General features: G+C 46.9%; 1 protein-coding gene and 1 long non-coding RNA gene across 3 annotated transcripts; one reads left to right on the forward strand and one right to left on the reverse strand.

Moving 5' to 3' along the window:
* Positions 1 to 1022: 1022 nt before the first annotated feature.
* Positions 1023 to 4429, forward strand: LOC308342312. The gene is made up of 5 exons (XR_013966771.1): positions 1023 to 1314; positions 2877 to 2975; positions 3245 to 3322; positions 3664 to 3709; positions 4307 to 4429. It is a non-coding gene; the product is annotated as an uncharacterized lncRNA (long non-coding RNA).
* On the reverse strand, positions 3660 to 27603 carry TRNAU1AP (tRNA selenocysteine 1 associated protein 1). 2 transcript variants are annotated; one of them, XM_080802664.1, is made up of 9 exons: positions 27385 to 27603; positions 26763 to 26860; positions 21641 to 21740; positions 20975 to 21027; positions 18972 to 19103; positions 17362 to 17481; positions 13646 to 13808; positions 13431 to 13464; positions 3660 to 5361 (listed from the first exon to the last, which is right to left on the reverse strand). In XM_080802664.1, exons 1-9 carry the CDS (start codon positions 27409 to 27411, stop codon positions 5225 to 5227), a joined length of 864 nt encoding a protein of 287 aa, XP_080658790.1. In that variant the 5' UTR covers positions 27412 to 27603; the 3' UTR covers positions 3660 to 5224. The 2 variants fall into 2 exon arrangements, with proteins under 2 accessions (XP_080658790.1, XP_080658791.1); XM_080802665.1 differs by lacking the exon at positions 18972 to 19103 and having other exon boundaries at positions 4349 to 5361.
* Between the last annotated feature and the right edge of the window lie 372 nt (positions 27604 to 27975).

The raw sequence follows: 27975 nt of genomic DNA on the forward strand, positions 1-27975 counted from the left end.
TAAAATAGGAGTAATAGTAGTACCTACTTTTTATTTTATCTTATGTTCAGATTTTATTTGACAGAGGAGAGCACAAGCAGAGGGAGCGGCATGCAGAGGCTCGGAGAGGGAGAGGGAGAGGGAGAACCAGGCTCCCCACCGAGAAGGGAGCCTGACTGGGGTGGGGTGGGGGCTCGATTCCAGGAGTCCAAGGTACACGCTTAACCGTCTGCGCCACCCAGCATCCCCCCAGTACCAACTTTTAAAGTGTATATTAAGGATAAAAATTAATGGATAAACACCGAATAGCTGTTTAATTCTTGACTACTTGTGTTTACACTGACGATTACTCGTTCCACTCCGCACGTGGCACAGTGACTCTCGGAGTGTGGTCTCTGCAGCGGACTTGTGGGTTCCAGTCCTTACCTTGTTAGTTACCTGGGTAATGCGTTCCTCAGTTTTCTTACCTGTAAAGAGAGCATAACTGTAATAGCTATTGGCAGGGTCACTATGAAAACTGGATGAGATAACTGAGCATCATTTACTTAGTCACCGCTCGGTAATTTATCTGTTAGCGGAAGAGGAAAGTCTTGAACAAATAATGCGTTCATCTTTCGACTACTCGGTCGCCTCTTCCTTCCTAAGAAGCCCTCGCCGAAGGGCCCCGCTCCAGCGGGAGCTCGCCGAGCGCCTCTCCAAACCCACCCAGCCGCTGCTGCACCTCCGCCCACGGCGCTCGGAGCCGAGCACTGGTCGCAGCTCACGGCGTCATTTCCCGACTTTGGAAGTCTGACTGAACTCCAGCGGGCACGGCGGGTCGGCTTCATTTGCGAACACAGTGTCCGGTACCGAACGTTCACTGAGTGCGGAACACAAGCGGAAGGGTCCGCACCTGCTTAGCTTGGAGCGGGATCTGCCGCCCGGCGGTGCAGGGCGGGAGGACTACAACTCCCAGCGGTCTGCGCGGCGCGTTACTCCAATTGTCTGCGCGGCCTCCGGGGAGGGGCGAGACCTATAAAAGCCTCCCTCCGACGAACGGTCTTCCTTTTTCCCAGCCACCGTGGTGCTGGCGTGTCGAGGTGCGGGTGTGCCGTTCACGGCCGTGCTCCTCTCACCTTGCGGTAGCTTCGTCGCCCCTGGCCCCGCACCCGCCAGGCTTGCCTCCCGAGCCTGTGGGATGTTGAGAATGGCTCGGAGCTGCCGGGCCTCCCGGCCTGCTGGAACCAAGGGCCGGAAGGCCTGGTCGGCTGCATGCGCGATGAGAGGGGCCAGAGCCCGCGGGGGCGGTACGTGCTCCCGCCTCGGCCCGCGCATCCCTGCGCTGCAGTGCTACGGGTGAGTAACATGGCCAGGCGGCCTGGTGCAGGGCAGTCCTGGGCCGGAAGTGGCTTAATTTTTGGAGACGCCGCGCGGTGGTGTCCGTCAAATCTGAAACCGAATCTGTTAAAGCTACCTATTGGATGACCTTGGGGAAGTGATTTCACCTGTCATCTGGCTGCACAGCACGTTAAGCAATCCATGCAGGTGGTTAAGAAGGGTAGGGTTTTCTGGGGTCGCGTCTTGGAGTTTTTTAGATCCTAATTTGAATCTCAGTTCTGTGGCATTCTACATTGCCTGACGACCTTGAGTAGGTAGCTTAATTGGTCTAAAGCTACTGGTAAAACGGATGGTAAAATCGTCCTATGAATCGAAATGAGTTTAAAACTCGGGCATATAGTAAAATGAAGAGGTAATTGGGGCCTGGTGGTAGGATATCTGTTCTCGCTCCTGGCTGGCTCAGTCGGCTCAGCATGCGCCTCTTGATCTCAGGGCTCAGGGTTTTGAGTTCATCCCCATGTTGGGCACAGGCTCAGTCTATATCAGTTCTCTTTAAGTTAGCGCCATGCCCAGTGTGAGCCAGGACCTGGTCCGAGAAAAGTGTCTGGCTTCTGACTTCCTAACCACAGGTCAGCACAGTACCTGCAGCTGCCACTCGCCTTTCCTATAACAGCCCAGGTGTTCCTACCCGAGCCCAGGGGCTTTTCCATAAACTTCATGTTGATGGGTGTATCGATCGACTTTCTGGTTTGGAGCTTTCACACCAGCCACCCAGGCGCCGGTGGTACCTGTTCTTTCTTGTTCTCCAGTATAGTTCAGCCCGTGAATTTCAGTTAGGCAGGAGTGCTCGGGCTTTAGGTGAGTCAGCCTGGACAGCATTTGGGGCTGGTCCTGGGACCTAAATTGCCCTGTGGCCCTTATCGAAGCTGCAGCTGCTTCCACATAGCTGCTGTGGTCAAAAAGGAGCCCAGAGTGACAGTTTTCCTTGACGGTCGCCGTTCTGTTTGCTGTAACTGATCTGCAACATTTCAGGAAAAGACAGTTCCATTGTACCTGCCATTTCTCAGGTAGAGGTGGAGTCCTTTGTTACAACTGACAGGTTTCCAGAGGCTAGCAGAAACGTTCTGATAATGGTTTTTTTTTTTTTTTTTTTTAAAGATTTTATTTGTGAGAGCAAGCTACGGGCGGGGGGAGCTTGCAGAGGGAGAGGCTGGCTCCTTGCTGAGCCGGGAGCCTGATGTGGGACCAGGACCCTGGGATCATGACCTGAGCTGAAAGCAGACGCTTAACCCACTGAGCCACCCAGGTGCCCCTGTTAGTGGGGTCTTGCATAGAGTTGCTAGGAAAAAACTTAGAGAAGTAAATTGCCGAGAACAAGAACCAGTTCATGTAGGGGCAGGTGGAGTGAGGTGGACAGGTGTACTGGGCAAATCTAGTGGCAAGTGGCAGATCTCAGCAGTGCTTTGGGTCACTGCACTGAAAAGCTTAAGGCATCAGTACCAAAAGCCAGTCACACCTTTAACTGTGAAGACCAAAGAAAAGGAACAATAAGATCATTCAACGACTGTTTCCCATCTCAGCTGCGCCTGACTGAAGATTCCAGGAGGACTTTGAAGTGGAGCTTTTTGGTGAGGATGCTGGGGTCGTGACTGACATGGAAGACAACCGCCTCGGGTCGGGTAGGTTTCTGGGAACTACCTTGGCGGGACAGTACAGCATGTTTCCAAGGGCTGTGGCCGGCTGTGGCCATGGGATCTCCAACTGCATGCCAGAGCAACCTGGAGAGACTTTGACAGCACAGGTCAGCACAGTACCTGCAGCTGCCACTCGCCTTTCCTATAATAGCCCGGGTGTTCCTACCCGAGCCCAGGGGCTTTTCCATAAACTTCATGTTGATGGGTGTATTGATCGACTTTCTGGTTTGGAGCTTTCACACTGTTTTCTCCAGGTTGCCCTGAAGTGTCCCTGTCAGTGTCGGCTTCCGAAGAGTCTGAGGCTCCCGGGCTGTTGCTGTGCTTTAGACGAGGTACAGTTTACATGCTGGATTCAGCCTGACCCTCCGGCTCCCTTTCCCATCGGATCTGAACGCTGGTCTTGGTGGTCGTAAAAGGAGGAAAAGGAGCACTGAAGCTGGCCTCGTGGTGCTTATAGTCTGGTGTATAGGCTGTGGGCTAGTTTCAAACAGGGTTTGAATTCTCTTTCAACTGGTTTCCTCCTTCCCGCTAAACTGGGATAATCTTCAGCTTAAGGGATGATGTATGTGAAGCTCTGGGGAGTTGTAGCGGTGGCTGACTTAGTACTTCTGTAGTTGATAAATATCCATGGATTTCTTGTCTCCTGAGTTTTTTTTTTTTTTTTTTTTTAAAGATGTGTTACAGTACAGCTGTCCTCATCTGATTATGGATCTAGTTGGGTAAGTTGGCTGCCAAACTTCTTCCGTAGCTTCCTTGCAGCTTCAAGTAGTGCTTGAGCCTTGTGAACCCTGAGTAGTGTAGTGAATTGATAAGATACAGGGCTGTTCAGGCCCCTGGGAAGTCTTAGCTTTTTCACACATCTTTGACACCTGACCTTCCTCATGTGCCGTATTAGCTGTTCATGGCCAGGAGAGAAAGGTGTACAGTGTGACTTGGGTCTTAGATTTGCCCATCCTGCTGGAAGGCCACGAGCACACTGAAGGTACCAGAGGCCAAAGCCCTGCACGTTGGGCAGCAAGGGCCGATTGCTGTGAATTTATGGTCGTGGTTTGAGCTCCTGGTGTTCAGGGAAACATCAAGCCATGGATCTTACTGGCCTTTTCCTAGGAGTGTGGGAGATGGGTTGGGTGGAAACAAGTGTAGTTCACCTAGCTTGGGACGTTGTTAGGCTGACTGGTCCAGGATGAAACCTAATCTGAGTGGACATCTATGGATGATAAATGCGGATATGGGACTGAGACCAGCTCTTCAGAAAAAGCCTGGGTGACATTAATTAATTGGGAGTATTAACACACTGGCTTATACTTCCTTTTCAGGACAGAAACACTGTGGGAAGAGGCAAGCTGAAAGATTATTTTGGTGGAAGACCATGACCTCTATTTTTGTTACTGTTGGCACATGGCATGTGACTAATAAAAGACTTGAAGTAGGTTTTCCTATTCCTTGTTACAGTGTCATTTCATTAAAATAGAAATATCTAAAGGTTTCTTGTGGCCTAAGCCATTTACCTCACTACCCCCATTGTGTGTGCCCCCCCCCCCCAATTTCCTTCAGCACAAAAGTAGAGCTGAGTTGCAGATTTTTAGTGTAAATCCAGACTTTCCATATAGGTACTAGAGATACATGTAAGTGTGTTCATACTTACAGAAGGAAATTAAGGACAAACAGGTGGGCCAGGTACATATATACCACAACAATGTCCTCAAACAAGGGCTTATTAAAAGCTAGGCTTGCCCTCAGGAGTCTTTTGGTCTAGGTGTTAACTGGTTCCATCACATCCTACCACACAGAGCCATCAAACTTGTTGGGTGAAGGGATGCTTGGAATGGAGGGTCAGCATTGCCCCCGCTTGGCATATAGTACGTAACCCATGCACTCTGACCCCAGAGAACCTTTAAGGATGCAGGGTCACCTGAGATGGCCCTCTGGGTTGAGTAAATCCTATGATCCACTTTAATAACCCCAAACTCTATCTCCAAGAGTGGGTAACATCCCTACCTGGAAGACACATTTCAAAGACATTTTAAAACCTTGCTCAATGGCCCTGTGGTTTTCAAACTCCAAAGGCTGATGGGCAAAGGAAGGCAGTGGTGTTGCAGGAATGGTCATAATCTCAGGAGTTGATTACTAAAATCTTTACAAAACATTTCCAAAAATGTAAAATTTCTTCCAACACTTTTGTTAAAAAGGAGTCTGTTCTCCATCACAGTCTGTCAGCTGCTCCTCTGTCCTGACTATATCATGGCGGGGATCTCCGAGGATACTGTGTCCAGGGGCTGCCAGTGACAGTCCATCAAGGCGTCGTACAGCTCCTCACTCTGCTCCATGAACTCCTTGTTGGCCTCCATCACGTCCAACTGTGGCATGGGGTCTGCAAGAGAAGCCAGGGTTGGGTTCAGAGTACCAGAAGCACCCAGAGCTATGGACTCTTCCCACTCCCAGGACTTCCCGCTTCCTGCTTCCTCTGGGAAATTCCTTGTCCTCTGTGTCAGAGTCCCTCAGGGCCCGTAGGGGCTCACACCCACTGCCTTGCAGGGTTCCTTTAAGGATAAAAGTGGAGTTACTTAGAAAACATGCACAGGGGGCGCCTGGGTGGCTCAGTGGGTTAAGCCTCTGCCTTCAGCTCAGGTCATGATCTCAGGGTCCTGGGATCGAGCCCCGCATCTGGGTTCTCTGCTCAGTAGGGAGCCTGCTTCCCCACCCCCCTCTCTGCCCCCCTCTCTGCCTACTTGTGATCTCTCTGTCAAATAAATAAAATCTTAAAAAAAAAAAAAGAAAACATGCACAGCACTCCAGTCATGGTTGCTGTTTCTCCACCTCCCTAGACTTCATGTGCCCTGGCACGGCATCAGTTTTGGGTTACGGAAATCCGATCAAAATGACTAAGTTCAGAGCACTAGTCTTCGAAGGGAACACTACGTAGCAGTGAAAATCCGCCTCAGCTGCATACAACTTGGTTGGATCTCACAAATGGTGTGTTAGTAATTTACCACAATGAGTACCAAGTCCTGTAGAGAATTGCTGAATCACTATATTGCACACCGAAGCTAATGTAACAATTATATCAGCATTGAATTTAAAGAAATGCTGAGTGTTGAATGAAAAAAGTACAGGGGCGCCTGGGTGGCTCAGTGGGCTAAAGCCTCTGCCTTTGGCTCAGGTCATGATCCCAGGGTGCTGGGATTGAGCCCCACATCGGGCTCTCTGCTCAGCAGGGAGCCTGCTTCCTCCTCTCTCTCTCCCTGCCTCTCTGCCTACTTGTGATCTCTGTCTGTCAAATAAATAAATATTTACCAAAAAAAAAAAGTACATATAACTGCATTGTATGAAGCTAAAAAACAGGCAATACTAATATTATTTAAGGATGCATATCTAAAAAGTTAAGGAAGAAAGTGATTACCACAAAAGGCAGTAATTTTCCCTAGCAGGGCCATGGGTTTTGAATGGGGGAAGGAAAGCTGCTGGAGGCTGGCAATGTTCTACTTGATCGAAATAAAGGTCTCATGAGCAACTGCTTTATAATTACATAATAAACTACAGACTTGTTTGACATACTTTTATGTATACATTACATTTCACAATAAAAGAAGTTTGAGAAAACTCCTTAATCACTATGATTGATAACACTTTGTACTTTTCCTTGTAGTCTTGTGTTGGTCTAAAATGCACACACACGGGTGCCTGGGTGGCTCAGTGGGTTAAGCCTCTGCCTTCAGGTCAGGTCATGATCCCAGAGTCCTGGGATGGAGCTCCATATCAGGATGGGAAGACTGCTTCCCCCTCTCCCCACTACCCCCTGCTTGTGTTCCCTTTCTGGCTGTCTCTCTCTGTCATATCTTTAAAAAATAAAATACACACACACGAACACACCCATTCATTAAAACACTTATTTTACAATTAGACAAATTAAAGAGAACCTAAGGAAATAGATCTCCCAGGACTTGAATTGGAACACAACATTGCTTGAGATCGTAATGCTCCCCAAATTGATCTACAGATTCAATGTACTGCCTTTCAAAATTAGCTGCCTTGTTTTGCAGAAACTGAGAAGCTGATCATAAAGTGTAGATGAAAATGCAAAGGATTCAGAATAGCAAAAACAATCTTGAAAAAGCACAAAGTTCAAGGACTTCTCCATTTCAAAACTTATCACAAAGCGACAGTAATAAAAACCATGGCAGTGGCCTAAGGATAGATCTAGAGATAATGGAATAAGATTTTAAGAATAAGAAAAAAAAAATGGATGGTTGGGTGGCTCAGTCAGTTAAGCATCCGCCTTCAGCTCAGGTCACGATCCTCGGGTCCTGGGATCCAGTCCCGCATCGGGCCCCTTGCTCATCAGGAAGCCTGCTTCTCCCTTCGCCTGCTCTACCTCTGCAAGCTCTCCCTGCTTGTGCTCTGACAAATAAATAAATCTTAAAAAAAAAAAAAAAAAGGACTTAAGAGTCCAAGCCCATCATCTAACTTAATAGTAACTTCGTTTTCAACAAGGGTACCAGACAATTTAATGGTAAAGAATTGGTTTTCGGGGGCACCTGGGTGGCTTAGTGGGTTAAAGCTCAGGTCATGATCCCAGAGTCCTGGGATCGATCCCCATGTCAGGCTCTCTGCTTGGCAAGAAGCCTGCTTCCTCCTCTCTCTCTGCCTGCCTCTCTGTCTACTTGTGATTTCTGCCAAATAAATAAATGAAATCTTAAAAAAAAAAAAAAAAGAATGGGTTTTCAACAAACGGTGCTGGGACAACTGGATGACCGCAGGAAAAGAGTAACGCTAGACTCTTCACACAGAATTAACTAAATATGGATCAAAGACCTAAAGGTAAGAGCTGGAACTTTTTTTTTTTTTTTTTTAAGATTTACACAGCGAGGGGCGCCTGGGTGGCTCAGTGATTTGGGCCTCTGCCTTCAGCTCAGGTCATGATCTCGGGGTCCTGGGATCGAGCCCCGCATCGGGCTCTCTGCTCAGCGGGAGCCTGCTTCCCCCTCTCTCTGTCTGCCTCTCTGCCTAGCTCTGATTTCTCTCTGTCAAATAAATAAAATTTAAAAAAAAAAAAAAAAAGATTTACACAGCGAGAGAGGAAACACAAGCAGGGGGAGTGGGAGAGGGAGAAGCAGGCTTCCCACTGAGCAGGGAGCTGGCTGGGGGCTGGATCCCAGGAGACAAAGGCAGACGCTTAATGGTTGAGCCACCCAGATGTCCCTGAAACTAAGTCTTAGAAGGAAACAGGTATAAACCAGCAGTGCCTTTTAGACAAGACACCATTTAAGCACAAACAGAAGAAAAAAATAAATCTGACTTCACAGAAATTAACTTTTGTGCTTCAAAGGACATTATCAAGAAAGTGGAGGGGCGCCTGGGTGGCTCAGTGGGTTAAAGCCTCTGCCTTCGGCTCAGGTCATGATCCCAGGGTTCTGGGATCGAGCCCTACATTGGGCTCTCTGCTCAGAAGGGAGCCTGCTTACTCCTCTCTCTGCCTGTCTCTCTGCCTACTTGTGATCTCTATCTGTCAAATAAGTAAATAAATAAATAAAATCTTTAAAAAAAAAAAGAAAGAAAGAAAGTGGAGAGGTAATTCATGGGATGGCCCAATTTTAAGTCATATGTCTGATAAGGGAATGGTATCCAGAACAGAAGAAAGGAACTTTCATAATGAAAAAATAAAAAAGACAACCCAATTTAAAAATGGACAGAGAATTTGAAAAGACGTATCTCCAAAGATCTGCACAAAATAGCCAATAAGTGTCAACATCCATTAGCCATCAGGAAAGTGGGTATCATAACCACAACGGGATCCCGCTTGAGACCCACCAGGATGGCCATAACGAAGCAGAGTAACCACCACTCGTGAGGATGTGGAGAAACTGGAACCCTGTACGCTGATGGTGGGAACAGAAAATGCAGCCTTTTCAGTAAAGTCTGGCAGTTCCTCCAGTGCTTAAAGAGTCTGCCATCGGATCTAGCAATTCCATTTTGAGGTAGGGTAATGAAAACTTCTATGTCCACATAAAAACTTACGCATGAACGCTCGTAAGTAATATATCTGTAATACTGAAAGTGGAAACAGCCCAAACATCCATCACCAAAATGTATATCCACCCAATGGAATACTGTTTGGCCATAAAAAAGAATGACGTGCTGACACCTGCTACAACGCTAGGCAACAGTGAACGCAGCCATTCACAAAGGACTGCACGTTATACACAATTCCATTTATTTAAAATAGCCTGGGGCGCCTGGCTGGCTCAGTTGGTAACGCATGCAACTTGACTCTTAATCTCAGGGTAGTGAGTTCAAGCCCCACACTGGGCGAGGAGCCAACTTTAAAAGCCCAAATAGGTAAATCCAAAGAGAGAGAAAGTAGATGAGTGGTTGTCAGGGGCTAGAGGGAGCTGGCATACAGAGTGACTGCTGCTGGCTGCAGGAATCAGTGGTAATGGGTGCACAATTCTGTGACCGCTCTAAAGACTACTGGATTGTATGTACACTTTTTTTTTTAAAGATTTATTTATTTATTTGACAAAGATCACAAGTAGGCAGAGAGGCAGGCAGAGAGAGAGGAGGAAGCAGGCTTCCCACTGAGCAGAGAGCCTGATGTGGGGCTCAATCCCAGGACCCTGGGATCATGACCTGAGCCAAAGGCAGAGGCTTTAACCCACTGAGCCACCCAGGTGCCCCTGTATGTACACTTTAAAAGGGTGAAATCTGAAAATAAATTTTTAAAAAAGTAAAATCTATTATGTAGGTTATTTCCCAAAAAACAAAGCCCTAACTGGGATTTTATATCCTATTTTATATCTGGCTGTCTTTTACTGAAAGCATTTCCCTATGTCAATACTCTTAGACATGATTGAAAAAAAAAAAAAAAAGACTACCATTTGTTTAACAAATTCTCTATAGGTATTTATCTGTACCAATAATTATCATCTGGAGATAAGATCTTTTGTGTAAAATTACTGATCCAAAGGATATAAACACCATAAAAACTAACTTTTTAAGTGTGTCTGTCTATGTCTGTATCTATATATTTTTTTTTTTCCTTAAAGATTTTATTTTAAAGTAATCTCTACACCCAAGGTAGGGCTCAAACTCACAGCCCTCAGACCAAGAGTAGCATGCGCCACTGACTGAGCCAGCCAGATCCCCCAAGAAACACAGTATATTTGAATTTAAATTTGATTATTAATAGCATGATGGTTAAAGTTTAACGTGTCAACTCAGCTAGGCTATAGTGCCCTGCTTGGTCAGACGCCAGTCTAGGTGTTGCTGTGAAGGTGTTATCTATAGATGGCAATTAATATCTGCAACGGGCTGATTTTAAGAATATCCTTGGGGGGACAAACCATAAGAGACTCTTAATCTCACAAAACAGAGGGTTGCCGGGGGGAGGGTGTAGGGAGAGGTTGGTTGGGTTATGGACATTGGGGAAGGTATGTGCTGTGAAATGTGTAAGCCTGGTGATTCACAGACCTGTACCCCTGGGGCTAATAATATATTTTATGTTAATAAAAAATTAAAAAAAAAAAAAAAGAATATCCTTGGGGAGGGGTGCTTGGGTAGCTCAGTCAGTTAAGTGTCTGCCTTTGGCTCACGTCACCATCTCAGGGTCCTGGCATAGAGCCCCAAGTCAGGTTCCTGGATCAGCAGGGAGCCTGCTTCTCTCTCTCCCAGTCCCCCGATTGTGCTATCTCAAATAAATAAAATCTTAAAAAAAAAAAAAAAATCCTCGGAGCACCTGGGTGGAGCCTGCTTAAGATTCTCTCTCTCCCTCTGCCTCTTTCTCCCCCATGCTGGAGCGTACTCTCTCAATAAATAAATAATTCTCAATAATGTAGGTGGGTCTCATCTAGTCAAATGAAAATCGTAAAGGCTTAAATGTAGTTGAGATTTCCCAAAGGAATTCTGCCTCAAGACTGTGACACAGAAATCCTGCTTGAGTTTCTAGCTTGCTGGCCTGCCTTACACATTTATACATAATATATCCTACTGGTGATATAGTATAAATCACCTTTGGTACAAATAGCATGTGTAAACTTTTTTTTTTTTTCTGTCATTTACTAGCACATGTGTTTCTTTTGTAAATTATTTCAAACTTTCTCACTACTTTTAAGAGTCTGTTTCCTTTTCCAAACCAGTGCTACTCTTTTCACATAAGCCCTATGCCTGTTCCTAGAACCAGAAGGACCTTTCTTTCTCTTGGAATCTTATTTTATTTTTTAAAATATTTTATTTATTTGACAGAGAGAGAGAGTATGAGCGGGAACACAAGCAGGGGGAGGCGGAGGGGGAGAAGCAGGCCTCCTGCTGAGCAGGGAGTCTGATGCGGGGCTTGATCCCAGGGCCCTGGGACCATGACATGAGCCGAAGGCAGATGCTTAACGACTGAGCCCCCCAGGCACTCCTTCCTCTTGGAATTTTAATCTAAATTACAAGAAGGTTTGAGCACTTACAGAGGCTCCCTACGGAAACTTAAAGAAAGCATGACTGGCCTGGTTTCTCCATTCAGTGTAGGCAACAGCTTATAGAAACAGTTCAGTAAAGAGCTCGATCAAGGGCAGCCATTTGTGTGAACCGAAGCCTGTGGATATGCGTACAATAGAGTATCCTTCCTCACTCTGAAGACAGGGCCTGAGCCATGGCTCACTGAAGTTGAAGAAGAGATGGAGAAGGGCAAAGATCCCTGCTGTACCCCTCTGGGTGGGTATCAGGTTGAACTGGGAGGCAGTGGAAGTCAGCAGTAAAAAGCATTTAATCTGGGGCAAGACTGCAGGGGTTGCAAGAATGACTCCATCTCTTGCTATTATGTTGAAATTTACAGTATCATCAACCTTGAACAAGTAATTTGACCCCTTACCTTGGTTTTTTTATCCCATAAAACCAGAATAAATTGTGGTACTTAGCTCAACACAGTTGTGAAGGTTAAATGAGTTAACAGATGTAAAATGCTTAGAACAGGGCCTGCACATAGTAAAACCTCAGTTAACTATTAGCTATTATCAACTTCCTAAGCCTCAGTTTTCTTTTCCGTAGACTGGGGATTATAATGGATTATAACGGTACCAACCCACCATCATAGTGTTGAAAAGTAGCAGGACCTGGCACAAAATATGTTTGGTATTATTATATTAATGGATTAATGGATGAGAAAGAGACTGGAAAATTCTAAGGAGTTATACACAGATATTATACTCAGGTTAATATTCTCTTAAAAAAAGAGAAAGGACAGTATTCCCCGGAGGGACCAGTCAGAGACTGAGTAGAGAAAGTCAGGGCCTCCAGGCCTGACTTAGCTCCTAACTCACTGGGTGAGCCTGAACAGAGCACTTGGGTGGCCAGGTCCTCATATGTCAGCTAGAGTCCCTGTGTTCTGCCTAGCCCACCCCCAAGGTCACTGCTGTTAGATTTAGATGACAGCATGTATGTACAAGTGCTTTCCTACTATTTTTTTACTTTTACTTTTTGTTTATTTTATTCATTTTTATTTTTTTGAAGAGAACACGTGCTGAGAGCGGGTGGGGTGGGAGGCAGTGGGGAGTAGAGGTAGAGGGAGAATCTTAGGCAGGCTCCAGCGTGGCGCCTGACAGGACACGGGGCTTGATCTCATGACCCTGGGATCATGACCTGAGCCAAAATCAAGAGTTGGTCGCTTAAGTGACTGAGCCACCCAGCTACCCAAGTGCCCCAAAATTTTATTTTTTAGATAATCTCTATACCCATCATGGGACCCGAACTCATAAGCCCAAGATCAAGAGTACATGCTCCACTGCTGAGCCAGCCAGGCGCCCCTAAATTTTACTTCTTTAAAACTTAACATCTATTCAGAAACATGTCCATTTTCAAATCTTAAAAATCCTTTAAGTATTAATATCACATTTGAAAAATCATTTATTTGAAGGTTAGCAATTCCTTCAGTTTTATTTTCCTTTTTCCTGTGTTAAATTCCATAAAAATTACACAAATACTTTTAATTAAATTAATAATGGCTATTACTATGTAGCTGATTGGGGTGATTTTTAGTTTCTTCATAATACGTTACTGTATTTTCCAAATTTTCAATCATACCTATTACTTGAGAATGAAAAAAAAATGTAGTTTAAAATATACAGGAAAAAATTAAAATGAGATAAAAAAAGAATTTTACAAACTATCAAACAAACATAAGGCAACAGTGTCACTGGAGACCTACACGTGGCGGTTGAATGTCCCAGGTGTAGGAGTGACCAGTTCTCTCCCCGCTGAGCTGCTTCTGGGCTCTCTGGGGCTGCACGCACACTGGGGGGCCACACACCCCTTCTCACCGTAATTACGCGCCCACTAGCTCTGTCACTAGAAGGCAAGTTCCTCCAGAGCAGAATCCACCCTGCATTCCTCAGTACAGTGGCCGCCCCAGAGCAGTCACCTAACAGAGGACAGGGGGAATGAGTGAACAAACTTCTTTCTTACCTTCCAAGGCATCATCCCCGACTTCTTCATATGTCTGCCAAGAGACCAAAGAAAGGGTGAGAAGCAACGTGAACTCCTGGCCGAGACAGGAGACCTCACTGTTAGCAAATAGGATGCTTCATCTTTCCCCATTTTTGTCTGAAGCCTAAGCTCACCACTCCCAGGCCTGGGGCTGAGTTGAGCGGTGAGGACCTGGCGGCCGTAGCCACGGTTACCTGCATGGTGCTCTGCGTGTAGCCGTACTGGGGGTAGCTGTAGCTGTAGCTGCCTGTGTTCTGGTCATAGCCCCACTGGGCGTAGTAGTTCTGGTACTGCTGGTAATACTGGTTGTAGCTGTAACTGTACATCTGACTGTACTCCACTGGCTTCACACGGCTCCTTAGACGGAGACAGAAACAAAAATGAATATAGGCCAACACTGCCATAGCACTTACTACGTGCCAGGGGCTGTTCAAGTGGCTTTATGCAGATTAACTCACTCAATCCCCACAACAAGCCTATGCAAGAACAATACATTTATTCCTATTTTACAGATGAGGAAACGGAGGTCCAGATAGGTCACCTAATTTGTCCAAAGCCCCACAGAGATCCAAACTCTGGCAGTCTGGCTCCAGAGCCCAGGCTTTACACCAGGAGTTTTTGTTGTTGTTGTTTTTTTAAAGATTTTATTTATTTGACAGACAAAGATCACAAGTAGGCAGAGAGGCAGGCAGAGAGAGAGAGGAGGAAGCAGGCTCCCCACTGAGAGGAGAACTTGATGCGGGGCTCGATCCCAGGACCCTGGGATCATGACCTAAGCTGAAGGCAGAGGCTTTAACCCACTAAGCCACCCAGATGCCCCACGCCAGTTTTTCATAGTGGTGTTTGGCTCTCTTATCAAATCTTGTCAGTACTGACTTGTCCTCTTCTCAAGATCTGAGGGGGGCAGGGCGGGGGGGGTAGGGAGGGGACGGGGATGACACAGTGTTTTTCTGCCAGCCACAAAAACTCAACTGAACATTGCCTGGAAAATCTGGATTTAGGATGATCCAAGAAGCATTTCAAACTACAAAATGTCTAATCACCTCTTTCCCACACAAAAAAGAAGTGCTCCAGTAGCCTTACCATCACCATTGCAGCCACAGTTACGGTTTACAGAGTAGGTACTCAGGACTTGGGCCCACTGTTTTTCAGATACAGGCCCCTATTTTAAGTCCCGCACAACCCTATGACAGAGCTATTGATTATTATTCCCATTACACAGATGAGAATAATGAGACCCTAAAAGGTTCAGTGACTCACCCAAGTCTACACCTAGGACTGGAGCCAAATTTAACTCCAAGACCCATGCTCTGAACACCAGACCACTACATACAGCATCTGCCCTGACAGATGCAAGACCCCTTGTGAGGCTCCTAAATCCTACAGTCACCAGTCAGGCCTGAGGCCCAGGCTCAGTGGATAGCTTTTTTCTCCGCTGGCATGGCTACCCCAGCCACAGCTAACCAAAGACAGAATGTCAGGCCTGCAAAGGATCCGCTGCTTTCAAAAAATACACAAAACCATGTATGTATGGGTAGACTTATGTATGGGTAGAAAGGCCTGGGGCCTGACCGGCAGCCCTAGATGAGAGTGATCAAAAGAATACTGCAGTGCGCTTCTAGAGGCCTCGTACTGCAAAGAGCCAGACTCCCAAGTGCAGCCGAACACACAGGAGGCAGAGGCTTACACCACGCCAGCTGGCCTGTAAGCAGAACTGTAACTGTCACACGGCGTGGAACGCGCCTGTGTCCTCAGGAGTGTATGCTACCTCCAGAGTGAAGCCAGAAAGGACACCAAGTCATAAGCAGGAGCTGAACCACCACAGCAAGCCCTGTCACAGGAACCACAAATTCTCAAAGTCTGAAAGAGCTCTTCACAAGTTCCTTTTGAGTTCAGTGCCTGCGTGGTGAGCAGGACTGGCCCAGAGCAGTTAGACAACTCCACGTCTGACTGCCTTAGTACCACCTCCTGATGGAGCGGCTAGATGAAGTCCAATGGCAGAGACTCCCTCCCCTTGCCCAGTGCAAGGCTGGAAACTGCTAATGGTCTCATCCATGACTACCCCGCCATGTTCCCAAGGGCTCTGCCACCCTCCTGATACGTTCATGGGATTGAAGGAAGTCTCTCCGGCCTGGCTCCATACATTTCTGTTGTTTCTCTGTACTCAGCTCTTGCGGAAAAACTCTCAAAGGGACCTCTTACTGCCCTTAACTCCTAGTGCTTGATGGCACCTCCCTAGACACAGGCACCAAATTCTGACAAGGATCAACCGAGAAACGGAACAGAATACGACCTCCTTGCAGAAGGGCTTTTCCTTCTCTTGTTTACAGCTACAACTCCAACGTCCAGGCCAGGGCCCGGAGAGCTATAAGGGCTCAGTCGCCGTTGACTGAATAAATGCTAACACATCAGAAACCACCAACACCATCAACACCAGAGGAACTTGGGATGGAATACACGCTCAAGATACCTGCAGCTGCCGAACGCTGCGAGGAGGACTATACAGCTATATGGGAAGGGGAATGTGTCTATGAAGAGAACTGGGGCGGTGGGGGGGGGGGGGGTTGGGGAGATTGAGACTATAATAAAAAATAAAGAAATCAATCTACCACATGTAAACTGATCCACACTGAGTGTGTATTTATATCTGCGTATCACGGATGTCTATAGAGAAGCTTAGAAGTCAGAAATCATATTCATTTTAGGGTAATGAGGAAATTTCTTTTAAATATTTTCTTTGATGTTTTTATATAGTAGAGTTTATTACTTTTTTTTTTTTTTTTAAAGTTTATTTGAGAGCAAGAGAGCGCACAAGCGGAGGGGGGGCGGGCAGAGGGAGAAGCAGGCTTCCTGCTGAGCAGGGAGCCTGACTGGGGCTGAATTCCAGGATCCCAAGATCATGACCTGAGTGGGAGGCAGACACCTAACTGACTGAGGGCGCCCAGGCGCCCCTCTATAGTAGAGTTTAGAACAAATAACAGTTTGGGGGGGGGGGAACCACTCAGGCTGATCTTCCAGGTATTAAACACAGTTAAACAGCAAAGAACCTCCAAATCTTTTGCTGCTTTGAAAAACCTAGCTCTCTGGAAGTTCTGTCCTCAGAATGCAGTCACTCTTCTACCCCTGGCATGGAGTCTATCCGCCTTGGCACTGCGGACCCGGGCACATGGCAGGCAGGTGCCGCGTGGGGCCGTCCTGTGCAAGACAGCATGCTCATAGCTCTCCGGTCTCCACTCACGGGATGCCCACCCCACCTCCCCACCCAAGCTGTGACAACCAAGATTATCTCCAGGTGTTGCCAACGTCCGCTGTGGGATAAAACTGTCCCTAGTCGAGAACCATTGCTTTGGCCAAAGGACAGAAGATTCTGTGCAGACAACAGCTGTCTTCTGAGTGAGAAACTTTGGAGCCGTAAGGGAAGAAGGGCTTTCTGACTGGCATGGCAGGTAGGATGATGTATGCAATATTCTGTAGTGTTTGGATCTTTAACTCTTAGCCATTCCCACAGCTAAAATTGGGTGTTTTATTTGTTCTGTTTTGTTTTGTTTTTACTTCTGCTCAATTCTTATTCATTCTAACAGTGATACTACCAGGCAAAGAGCAGGAACATTAAGTACGCAGGACATGCTGCTTTCCAAGGACTCCTACCAGCAATGTCTGAATGAATCTGCCCTCGCAGGTTGCAGCTCTGCCCCAGCCACAAGCTTCTGGAGGCGCCGGGTCGTGCTCGTTCATCTGCAGCGCCCAACACACTGCCTGGCAAGCAGCAGGCCTCCCTGCAGTCTCTCCATGCCCCCCTCCTCCCCCGGCAGGCAGAAGCTCCAATTATCAACAAGCAGAGAAGGAGCGTGGGTGGGGGTGAGGGGCAGCAGTCGAGAGGGCGGCCACCTCCCTGCCACGCAGGACTCACGCTTTGGGGATTGCCACACTCAGCCGCACAGGTTTCGATCCCAGGCCAACTGCTCCCTGGCACTCGGTCAGAGCTCGCTTCTGTTCCAGTTCATCTGTGAATTTCACAAAACCATAGCCCCTGCAGAAAACAAAAGCACATTCCCTATTTAGATCACAAATGTGATGAAAGGTAGAGTCTAAGAATGGAAGAGGGGGTGAGCCTATCCAGCTCTGCAGGAAGGGATGAGGGCCCCAACACTAGAGGTAGGCTGCAGAGCAAAGTGAAACTCTGGCCCAGCAGGAGCCCGAGTCTGGAGGAATCCCCTCTAAGCCTTCACTGATGGTGCTCCTTCCCAGTGGCTTCCCTCCCAATCTACTGGAAATCCTCCTACCACCACCATCATCATGGTAGCGGTGGTGGGAATAATAGCTGTGGTTCACTGAGCAAATATTTACGTCTGCCCTGTACACCAGGTATCACGTTAGGCAATGGGGCTCAGCAGTCACAAGCAGACAAGGTTCTTGCTCTGCTGAACTCATATATTTTTTAAGATTTTATTTATTGAGAGAGAGAACACGTACACACGAGAGTGGGGGAGGCACAGAAGGGGAAGGAGAGGAAGAAGGAAAGATCTCACCCAGACTTTTGCACTGAGCCCAGAGCCCCACGTGGAGCTCGATCCCATGACCCTGAGATCTTGACCTGAGCCAAACCAAGAGTCTATTGAAACCAAGAGTCAGACGCCTAACCGACTGAGCCACCCACGTACCCCAGGACTCATATTCTACTTGGGGGATCAACGAATGACAGCTGGTATTTCATGAGCCCTTATGATTTCCTAGGCACTGTGCTAAGCATTTCCCCAGGATTATCTAATCAAACTGCCCAATGATTCAATAATGGTAGTGTCCCCATTTTACTGAGGAGGAAACCAAGTTCAGAGGGATTCAATAACTTGCCCAGCATCATTGCAGAAGCAGGATTCAAACCCAGGTCTGGGGCTTATAACTCAAGCTTGTGCTTGTAACTATTACTCTGATCAAAAATAAGCCTTTCTTGGGACGCCTGGGTGGCTCAGTTGGTTGAGCGGCTGCCTTCGGCTCAGGTCATGATCCCGGCGTCCTGGGATCGAGTCCCACATCCGGCTCCTTGCTCGGCGGGGAGCCTGCTTCTCCCTCTGCCTCTGCCTACCACTCTGTCTGCCTGTGCTCGCTCGCTCTCTCTCTCTCTAACAAATAAATAAATTAAAAAAAAAAAATTTAAAAAAAAAAAAATAATAAAAAAAAAAAAAAAAATAAGCCTTTCTTGGGGTTTTTCTACCTTTGAAGTAACAATAATAGATAAAATGGCAAGCACCTATCAAGCATATCCTATAGCTTTATTTATAGCATATCATGTCACTGGTAGGTCAGGCCTGGGAGCAGACACTCTTAAGAGACACAACTCTTCCTCCGTTGTACTGAGGAAATCGGGTGAGAGACTGGGCCAGTCTGGGAGTCAGGCTGCACAGCAGTCTGGCTCTAGAGCCTGGGCTCTTCCCCACTGTGCTACATGGCCTCACTCTAACAGCCCCATCTCTGAGACAAATGCTGGAACACGGTGGCCATCAGTCATAGGTAAGGCCTTACTTCGACACGCCCGTCTGGTCCAAAACCACCTTGCCTCCCCGACAGGAGGGGTAGACTTTGACGAAGAATTCATACAGCATGCCATCATCCACATCTGGGGTCAGGTCCCCCACAAAGAGGGAGTACTCAGGGCTGAGAGGAGAGAACAAGGTTCAGAGACAGACACCAAAAGCTTTGTTCTAACAAGCTCTTTTGGCCCATTCTAGGTAAACCTCTCCTGGGTCTTCGTGGGGAACAGCACATCTGATGGGTCCCTAGCCAGGTCCTAATTTGTGGTGCCTGGTAGTCCTGGCAGAGTTATGGAAGCAGCCCCTGTTCCAGGGGCCTTATCCACTGAAGAAAGCCTGTCTGGCTTCGAAGTATAGGAGTGCAGGTTGGGGGGCCTGGTCAGAGGTGCTCAAAAGAGAAACCTAGACACTCTGTATTCGCTGCAAGTATTTTTGTAAGTAATCTCTATGTCCAACGTGGGGCTCGAACTCATGACCCTAAGATCAAGAGTCACATGCCCTACCTACTAAGCCAGCCAGGAGCCCCTCACTGCAATTTTTAATTCAAATGGTGAAGATGGAGAATGAGAACCGGTCCTTATCTCCTAAGGCTGAAAGCAGGGCTAAAATGAAATCTGCCAACTTTTAGAACATGGGTCAGCAAACTTTTTCTATAGAAGGCCAGATAGTAAAAATTTTAAGCTTGGTGAGGCACCTATGGTTTCTGTTGCTTTTTCTGTTTTCAAAATCCTTTGAAAGCGTAAAAACCATTTTTAGCTCATGGGTGATGTAAGTCAGGTCACATTTTATCAACCTCTGTTCTAGAAAAACTATTTAAAAATAAATCACACAAGCATACTCATAATTTTCTTAGTTCAAATATGATACATATTCCTTGTTTAAATCAGAATACACAAAAAGACAAACAAAATTACCAGTAACCCAACCACTCGAAGGTAATCACTATGAACACTGTTATGTATTTTTGTCTCTTTTCTTCGGCTTCTTTGTGGGTGTTTTGTTTTTTCAAGATTTTATTTATTTGTCAGAGACAGAGATAGAAGAGAGAGTGAACACAAGCAGGGGGAGCAGCAGGCAGAGCAAAGCAGGCTCCCCACTGAGCAAGGAGCCCAATGTGGGACTCGATCCCAGGACCCTGGGATCATGACCTGAGACGAAGGCAGAGGCTTTAACCGACTGAGCCACCTTGTTTTTCTTTTTTAAAGTAGGCTCCACCCCCAGGGTCGAGCCCAGTGAGGGGCCCAAACTCATAACCATCAGATCATGACCTGAGCTGAGATCAAGAGCCAGACACCTGAGCTACCCAGGCACCCCTGGCTTCTCTTTCTGAATTTACAAAACTTGGGTATGACTACCTCATTTTGTTTTTAGCATTTTTTTCACTTTTAACATATTACCAACTTCCTGACCTGTCATCATTTTCTGCAAAATGACTTATACATGGATACGTAGTACTACAATTAATGAACATATTGTCATTTAAGCCACTTCTCTGTTACTAGATTATTTGGGTTTTCCCCCAACTTCCCCCATTCTACGTAATATTTCAACAAATACTTCTGAGGCTAATCTTTGGACACGTCCATGTAGAATTACAGGGTCAGTGGGTACAAATCTTTTTAAAGCTCTCGCTACATTGTTTTAAAGCTTCTGAAGAGCTTCTCTAAAGCTTCTTTAAAGCTTCTGAAACAATCGATTTATGTCGCTACAGCAGGTCAGTTCTTACTGAACACAACATCAATACTGCGGGTACTACCAGGGCGGAAGGCTGGGGGCGGGACCAAATAAAGAGAAGACACAGGTTTTGACAAGAAGGACACTGGGCAGGTCCACCAGCGGGGAAGGAGAGGAAGTCATCCTTCAGGAGGAAGGCAGAGCGGACCAAACTAGGCTCCCCAACCTCCTCTTTGGTGGTGATTAGCACAGTGAATCATCTTATCTCCATCTAGACACTTCCTGGGGCTTGAAGCTACCCTGGGGCTACTCTGCACTTACCTGTTATCCGGCTGTTTCCCGTAAGTGGCATAGTTCAGTTTAAAACGTTTTGCCTAGAAATTTAAAAACAAACAAACTAAAACAGAGAAAGGTGTTTCGAGAGTCAAACAATATTTGAAAAAAACTGAAATGAATTACCTTGGCCAAAACATCTCCCCCTCTCTAAGCCTCAGCTTTCTCTGCTGTATAAAGTGAGGGGGTTGCACGGATGACCGCTAAGGGCACTGCCAGCTCCATGGTTCTACGAGCCCAGGTGTGCCAGCTTGGTGCGGCCGTAAGCTAAGTAACTGTGGGAAGAGCAGAATGTAACTCTCTTGCACTGTGTCCTCACTGCGGCCAGCCTGTTCTAGTTTCTCAATCAGGCAAGCTAGAGCTTCAAGTCTTCCGTGAAGGGAGGCGGCGGTGCAGAGGGCAAAGGGCCTGGATTTTTACAGGCAAACCAATCTTCAGTTTGCGTCCTGCCTCTGCTACTTACTACCTGTGCTGCCTCGGACAAGTCATTCCACTTCCCTGGACTTCGGTTTCCTGGGCTGTCAAAGATAACAATGCCCACTGTGCAGGGTTGTTATAGGATTAAATAGAGTAAATATACAGTAGGGCTTCAATAAATGATAGTTATCAATGACAATAAAAATGGGAACATCATCATTATCCAAGTGTCCTTACAGGTGTGGCTCCTGGCAGGGGTTTCCCATTAATTTTATGCAAACACTTCTCGGCTGTGGCCAAATCTGCAAATTCTACAAAACAGTAGCCAGCTGGGATTCTGGAAAGAAAGCAAACAAGAGAAAGAGAATGGTTATAGATGGGATTCCCAGATGAGACTGAGCCCTGGCCTGAAGGGAGGGAAAAATGTTTTCCTAATCAGAGCCCAACCTGTTTTTGTTTCCTGCCATATTCCAGTTCAGAACTAATTTACAAACCTGAATATAAGGACTGCCCATCTGGGCCAGTCCCAGACTCATCTGATAAACATTCATTTATGCACTGTATGACCTTTGAAGTACTTTTGCCAAAAGTATTTTTTTAAGGTTTATTACAGAGAGAGAAAAAATGTGGGCCTGGACAGGCACAGGCACACGCAGGGGGAGGAGCAGAGAGAGGGAGAGCAGCAGACTCCCCGCTGAGCACCGAGCCTGACTGCAGGGCACTGTTCCACAACCCTGAGATCATAACCTGAGCTGAAATCAAGACTCAGACACTTAACCTACTGAATCACCCAGGCGCCCCCAAAAATATTTAATACAATCCAATCAAACTTTCAGATCTAACGTCCAGTTTATAGGGAATGTTAGGCACAGAACAAGTAAAACACCACCACAAGGAAGCAAATAAAACCAGATTCCAGAATGTAGGACCTTATGCAAGACAATTAGTTTTACCTCTTTAAAAAGTCAGTGCTATGAGAAAAGGTAAGAGATGAGCTTTTCTACACTTAAAACAGATGATCCTCTTGTAGTTAGTAACTGTGATGACTGAGTGTTCATACTGTTGTGACACGTACCTCCCTTAAACTCTGTTACAACCTTAGCAAACAACCTGTCTGACATGAAATTAAAAAGAGAGAAAGAGAGAAACATTTAAAAAAGCTTTAAAAGATATTCTGGGGGCGCCTGGGTGGCACAGTTGGTTAAGCACCCAACTCTTGGTTTGGACTCAGGTCATGATCTCAGGGTACTGGGATTCATTCAGTCCCCAGTCGGGCTCCCTGCTCAGTGGAGAGCCTGCTTCTCCCTCTGCCCCTCCCCACTGCATGTGCTCACACTCTGTCTCCCTCTCTCAAATAAATAAATAAAATCTTAAAAAAAAAAAAAAAGAATATTCACATTATTGTGTAACCACGGACTGCATTCTTAAGTACTATACTCTGCTGCACATTATTTTCCACAGGTCTTATCTTTTTCCCTTATTTTCCTGGTCTTAGTTTTTAAATTTGCATTTATTTATTTTATAGTATTTTTACAGGCCACTTCAAAGTTTGTCAAATGAGGCAAGACATAAATGTAATGTGTCTGTAAGTACCACCATAAGAAACAGCCAGAGTTTAGTAATCATGGATAGGAAAAGACAGTTCTAAATCTTATTTCAATAAAGCAGAAAGTATTACAGAATATGTTTTCATACTAGTAGCTGATTATCTAGGGTTTTCTGTTTACAAGAGCAAAAAGAAGAACAATATTTAGGCTAGTATGATCTACCAGTCAGAGGACCTGTTCCTAGAATACAGTGCAAATAAAAAGCAAGTGGAGAGACACTGTAGGGAAGTGTGGGGGGATGTAGGCACCAATGCTAAAGAGGAGGGAGCAGCACAGACCTGGCCTCTCAGGAAAGGCTGGGACGCTGTTGGCTCTCCCTGAGTATAGCTAGTACAGGTTCGTCATCCCTGCTCTGGGCTGCAGCTCCCAGACCTCAGGATGAAAACTTGAGGGCCCCGTGGACTAGTGCGTGTGGTGGGGGTTCTCCCCAAGAAACATTCCACAGATGGGCACAGGGTCTTTTCTGAGACTGTTCATCAGACCTGAAGGCTCAGAGTCAAGGTGTGTTAATGGCCTCCTGTAGCAGGACCTAGGGAGCCCCTTTGTGGTCTACTCTCACAGTATTTTCTACCAGGCTGTGTAATTGCTTCTCCTTTTCCACCTGTCCCCTGTCAGGTCCTGGGGACCTGCCTCCCAGGAGCCAGGCAGAGATAGGCAATGAGTTCTCTATGCCGGCCGCAGAGTCACTGAAAACCTCTGCTTCATTTGATACAGAAACACCTACCAAGACAGGCCAGTGGAAAGGCCTGTCCTTGCCAACTGCAGAGAACAGGCATGGGACCACGTTTATTTCTGTAGGACCTATATAATATGCTCCTGTCTAGAGTGTTCTGTTGTTAGGAGTTTGGGGAAGTTGGTTCCCAGCGATCACCTGGCATGGTGCTGGTTTCTCCACAGTCCCTTCCTCATCCACACTGCATACCTGTGTATCAATGGCCTCGTGGCTACCTTGGTCTTTTCTCATTTCATAAAATGGTTGAAAGACAAAAAAAAACAAAAACAAAACAAACCAACAGTTTCTAGGTATGAAGCTTCCTTGGCCCCTCCAGCCAACCTAGTAGTCTTTTAAGTTTTAGCAAGCATCCTTAACCCACACAACTGATGAACTAAACCTTTGTACATTTATAGATCCTGCATTCTTTCCTAGAAAGAACACAGCACTTCTACATGTCACCAGGCTCTCTTGCACTACCCAGGGCACCAAGAAACCAAACCCTCTTGCACAACACCCCTCCTACCCCCTCACCAAGGAACCAGACCCCACTGCAACACCTCCAAGCACTATGATAACATCTGTCGCTGGCACCATCGAGACTGCATGTAGTCATGAGTTGTCACAGACCACGGCACTTCCTCAACTGATTAACTGCCCCAAATTACTTTAAAAACTCCTGGGCCAGGAGAAACCTCGGAGTTGGCTTTTGGACAAGAGTCCACCTTCTCCCTAAGTAGCCGGCCGGCTTCTTGAATAAACCTCATATTCCTTTCCAATCAAAACTCATCTCTTATGGGGGCGGGACCTCATATTCCTTTCCAATCAAAACTCATCTCTTATGGGGGCGGGACTCCTGTCTAGAATACTGGCCTTTTCAGCCAAAGGCAGCCACACCAGGGTTTCAGAAACAGGTACTGGATTCCGAATACACAAAGTACCTGTCAACCAATCAGCCAGAACTGACCACACCCACTTCATCTCTCCCGTATGTATTTTTCAACCATTTGACGTTTTAGCAGCTGCTTTAGTAGAGTACTGGCAGAGCAGCTGCTCAGTAAACACTGCCAAATTGATAAGAGAATCCTTCTTTTTCTAACTAGACCCCTTAAGAGAAGGAAGAATGGGGAGGCAATATAGCACCACTATCTCCAAATAGTCTCTGCATTTTGTTTTGTTTACATATTTACTGTTTTGCTTCCCCATGAGAATGTAGTAAGCTCCATGAGAGGAGGGACTACGCCCGGTTTGTTTCAGCCACGTATCCCGGGAACCTTGAACAACAGCACATAGTACTCGTTCTATAAATAACTTCTTAAGTGAATGACATGAGTTAAGGGCACTCAGGACTATAAGAACAGATCTGAGTCCTGGCTTGTCATTTAATAGCTCTGTAAACTTTAAGACAGTTATGAAGCCTCCTAATAATAGTACTTAGACTTTTTTGTATTTAAGAAATTATTTTAGGGATGCCTGGTTGGCTCAGTCCATGGAGCATGCAACTCTTGATTCTGGGGTTGTAAGGTTTGTTTTAAAGATTTTATTTATTCATTTGACATGGTGGGGGGGAAGGGAGAGGGAGAAGAGAGCAAGCCCAAGCAGAGGGAGCAGCAGGCAGAGGGAGCAGGCTCCCACTGAGCACGGAGCCGGATGTAGGGCTCGATCCCAGGACCCCCGGGATCAACCTGAGCATAACCAACTGAGCCACCCAGGTGCCCCAATGGGGTTGTAAGTTTGAGCCCCACATCAGGTATGGAGATTACTTAAAAATAAAATCCTTGGGGCGCCTGGGTGGCTCAGTGGGTTAAAGCCTCGGCCTTTGGCTCAGGTCATGATCTCTGCTTGGCAGGGAGTCTGCTTCCCTTCCTCTCTCTCTGCCTGCCTCTCTGCCTACTTGTGATCTCTGTCAAATAAATAAATAAAATCTTTAAAAAAAATAAAGTCTTTTTAAAAAAATTTTTTTAAAGATTTATTTATTGGGGCACCTGGGTTACTCAGTCGGTTAAGCATCTGGCTCAGGTCATGATCTCAGTGTTGTACAATCAAGCTCCGCATAGGATAAATAAATCTAAAAAAAAAAAAACAGAATTTTTTTCTAAAGAATTTATTTATTGAAGACAGAGAGCGCGCGGGAGAGGGAACAAAGCATGGGGGAGCTGGAGAGGGAGAGCAGGCTCCCTGCTGAGCCAGGAGTCCCAGGATACTGGGATCTTGACCTGAGCTGAAGGCAGACACTTACCAACTGAGCCACCCAGGTGCCCCTAAAAAAATAGAATCTTAGAAAATTATTTCTATTTTTCACTTTTTCAAAGTGAGAGAGCAAGCAAGAACACATGAGCAGGGGGAGGGGCAAAGGGAGAGGGAGAGGGAGAACCAGACTCCTGGCTGAGCAGAAAACCCAATTCCCAAGACCCTGAGATCATGACCTCAGCTAAAAGCAGACGCTTAACTGACGGAACCCAGTGCCCTGGGAGAGAATCTTCAGCAGGCTCCACACCCAACGCAAAGCCCCACTGCAGGCTCGACCTCAGGACATTGAAATCATGACATGAGCCAAAATCAAGAGCCCAGCTTTAATGACTGAGCCACCCAGGTGCCCTCTCTACCACCCCCCACAAATGATTCTGAAGTCTTACTACCTAGTAGATCATAATCTGTTTATATTTATTGAGCATATGCCAGACTGCTCTAAATGCTGAATGTAAACTAACCATTTAAACCTCACCATAACTCTATGAGGTAGATGGTGTTATCATCTCCATTTTCATAGTCACAGTGACATGGAAATGGAGAGGTTTAGTATTTGCCCAGGGTCACACAGTAGACCTAGCTTTTTCAGTCTGACTCCCCAAAGTCCAGTCCTTAAGCAATATGCTATACTCCCTCTCAGTAAGCCCCCAAATGTTAACGTTCATAACATTATATTAACTATTATTAGGGGCGAGAAGCCCTGACTTTTCGATGTTTACATTCTCGAGAAAGACACTGGCCGCACGGTCTATTAAAGGAGAACTGAGAAGATGGAAGGAGAAAAATGTACCCAGTGAGGCGGTTTCGGATAATTTTGACGCTCATCACGGTCTCCCCCATGGTGGCAAAGGCTCTGGAGATGAAATTCTCATCCATGTAGGGCTCCAGCTGCGTAAATACAAGAGCAGAGGATTCAGGCCAGCGTCCAGGCTCCTCATTCCCGGTTTCAGGGCCCACCCAGGGCAGGCTACACGCTGCTGGTGGGGGCGGGGCTGAGGGGAGTGGAGATTTTCATCTACGGAGTAGCCTGAATCCCACCTCCCACGTTTTCAGTCCTTTGCCTCCCGGTTCAAACCTGGTCCCCTTCGGGAGCCTCCCCCCTGGATCTAGGAACCCTATCCCTCCAGTCCTAGAGCCACAGCGCCCTTCAGTCCTTGGGATTCCTGCCGTTCTATCCCCCTAAAGAGCCTCCCTTTCCCTTCCAAGAACGCAGGCGGAAGGCCAGGAACCCCCATCCTCAGACTCGGTCCCCTTCACCTAAATTCTGGGACCCGCCTGTGTCACCTAAAGAACTCCTTTCCCCATTCACTTCCACCCTTCTGGGATTCGAAGACCCCTCCCCTTCAGACTCTTCCTCCCCCCGTGACACTGAGGTTCGTCCTCCTCAGACCCGAGCAGCCGCCCTGACTCACGTCTCCCATCCACAGACTGGCCGCCATGCCTGCAGCCGGACCCAGAGTGTGCAGGCGGAGGAGGCCAGCGCCGGCGCCAGAGTTGGGCGCCGGGACCGCCAGGGAGCATGCGCTTCCGACGCCTTCTGCGCACGCTCCGAACCTCAGCGCCCAGGGCCGCGCCGGGATTCGCTGCTCCGGGTTTTCCCGACGACCCGGCTGGTTGGGCGCGGAGCTCCTGGACCCGGAGGGCTGAGACCGGAAGGAGTCCGCGGGCTGGGGCGGAGCAGGCCAGATGCCGGCGCTCGGGTTGCTCGGGAAACTGGTTTTCTCGCGTTTCCTTCTGAACACACGTACTTTTTAAGATTATAAAACTTGGGGCGCCTGGGTGACTCGGTCGGTTAAGCGTCTCCCTTCGGCTTAGGTCATGATCCCAGCGTCCTGGGATCGAGGCCCATGGCCGACTACCTGCTCAGTGGATAGCCTGCTTGCCCTCTGCCTCTGTCCCTCTTCCTGCTCTCTTGCTCACTGGCTCTCGATCTATCTCAAATAAATAAAATCTTAAATAAAATTATAAAACCAATTATGCTCATTGTAAAAAACAAAAACAAC

This window comes from Martes martes (assembly GCF_963455335.1).
Source record: "Martes martes genome assembly, chromosome: 4".
Taxonomy (NCBI): Eukaryota; Metazoa; Chordata; class Mammalia; order Carnivora; family Mustelidae; genus Martes; species Martes martes.

What these genes read in the sequence shown, in the direction of transcription:
- TRNAU1AP (XM_080802664.1), bottom strand. Translation starts at nt 27,411, where the DNA reads ATGGCGGCCAGTCTGTGGATGGGAGAC. An exon ending in CCAGTCTGTGGATGGGAGAC is followed by an intron (nt 26,861 to 27,384) that starts GTGAGTCAGGGC and finishes GTATTTACGCAG; the next exon opens with CTGGAGCCCTACATGGATGA. An exon ending in ACACGCAGAGCACCATGCAG is followed by an intron (nt 13,465 to 13,645) that starts GTAACCGTGGCT and finishes GTCTCTTGGCAG; the next exon opens with ACATATGAAGAAGTCGGGGA.